General features: G+C 50.5%; 1 protein-coding gene across 1 annotated transcript in view; it reads right to left on the bottom strand.

Annotated features, from left to right (window-relative positions):
* The window catches only part of WLS (wntless Wnt ligand secretion mediator), a 46210-nt gene extending 45624 nt beyond the window's left edge, over positions 1-586 (bottom strand). Inside the window, exon 1 of the mRNA XM_009320580.1 lies at positions 435-586. Within this exon, the coding sequence (XP_009318855.1) occupies positions 435-540 (106 nt within the window). The 5' untranslated portion in view covers positions 541-586. The remainder of the gene's footprint in view (positions 1-434) is intronic.
* Between the last annotated feature and the right edge of the window lie 8 nt (positions 587-594).

Below are 594 nucleotides of genomic sequence, written 5' to 3' on the forward strand. Positions count from 1 at the left end.
TTTTGTTATCTTATCGCAAGCGGTGAGGTTTCCTCCCGCGGTCGGTTCGGAGGCCGAGAAACGGGGAGGGGCAGAGGTACGAAAAGAGTGGAGGAAGAATTTTTTAAAAAATAAAAACCAAAAATATTTTTAAAAAAACCCAACTTTGCAATGCAAGGCTTCCCTGCGCGATCAGTCGCCATACTGAAGATTTTCCCCCTTCCTCTTTCTTTAAGTACGGACTGAAACCAGGCCAAAAAAACTTTTCTCTGCCCCTTCTTTTCTTGCAGGCACTAGAGTGAAATGTGCACAAAGAGGCCCAGGGAGCCGTGTTTTCTTAACTACAATAGCAGGGCTAATTAGATCATAGGAGCGAGTCAGCGATACTGTAACAAGTAGCTAAACAACACGAGCGAGGAGAGGAGGAAGAGAAAGTTTGCACCTTCAGCACTCACCGATCAGACCTCCCACCAGAAAGGCGATGACTTGGAAAACCAGCAAGATCCCCCCGACAATGCACAGCTTTTTGGTGCTCATGTTCTCGATGATGGCCCCAGCCATCTTCGCCCGGCGCTAGCCCCCCGCTCCCCAACCGGGGGCCGGGGAGGCGGCGCG

The sequence above is a fragment of the Pygoscelis adeliae genome, unplaced genomic scaffold (genome assembly GCF_000699105.1).
Source record: "Pygoscelis adeliae isolate BGI_AS28 unplaced genomic scaffold, ASM69910v1 Scaffold402, whole genome shotgun sequence".
Lineage (NCBI taxonomy): Eukaryota > Metazoa > Chordata > Aves > Sphenisciformes > Spheniscidae > Pygoscelis > Pygoscelis adeliae.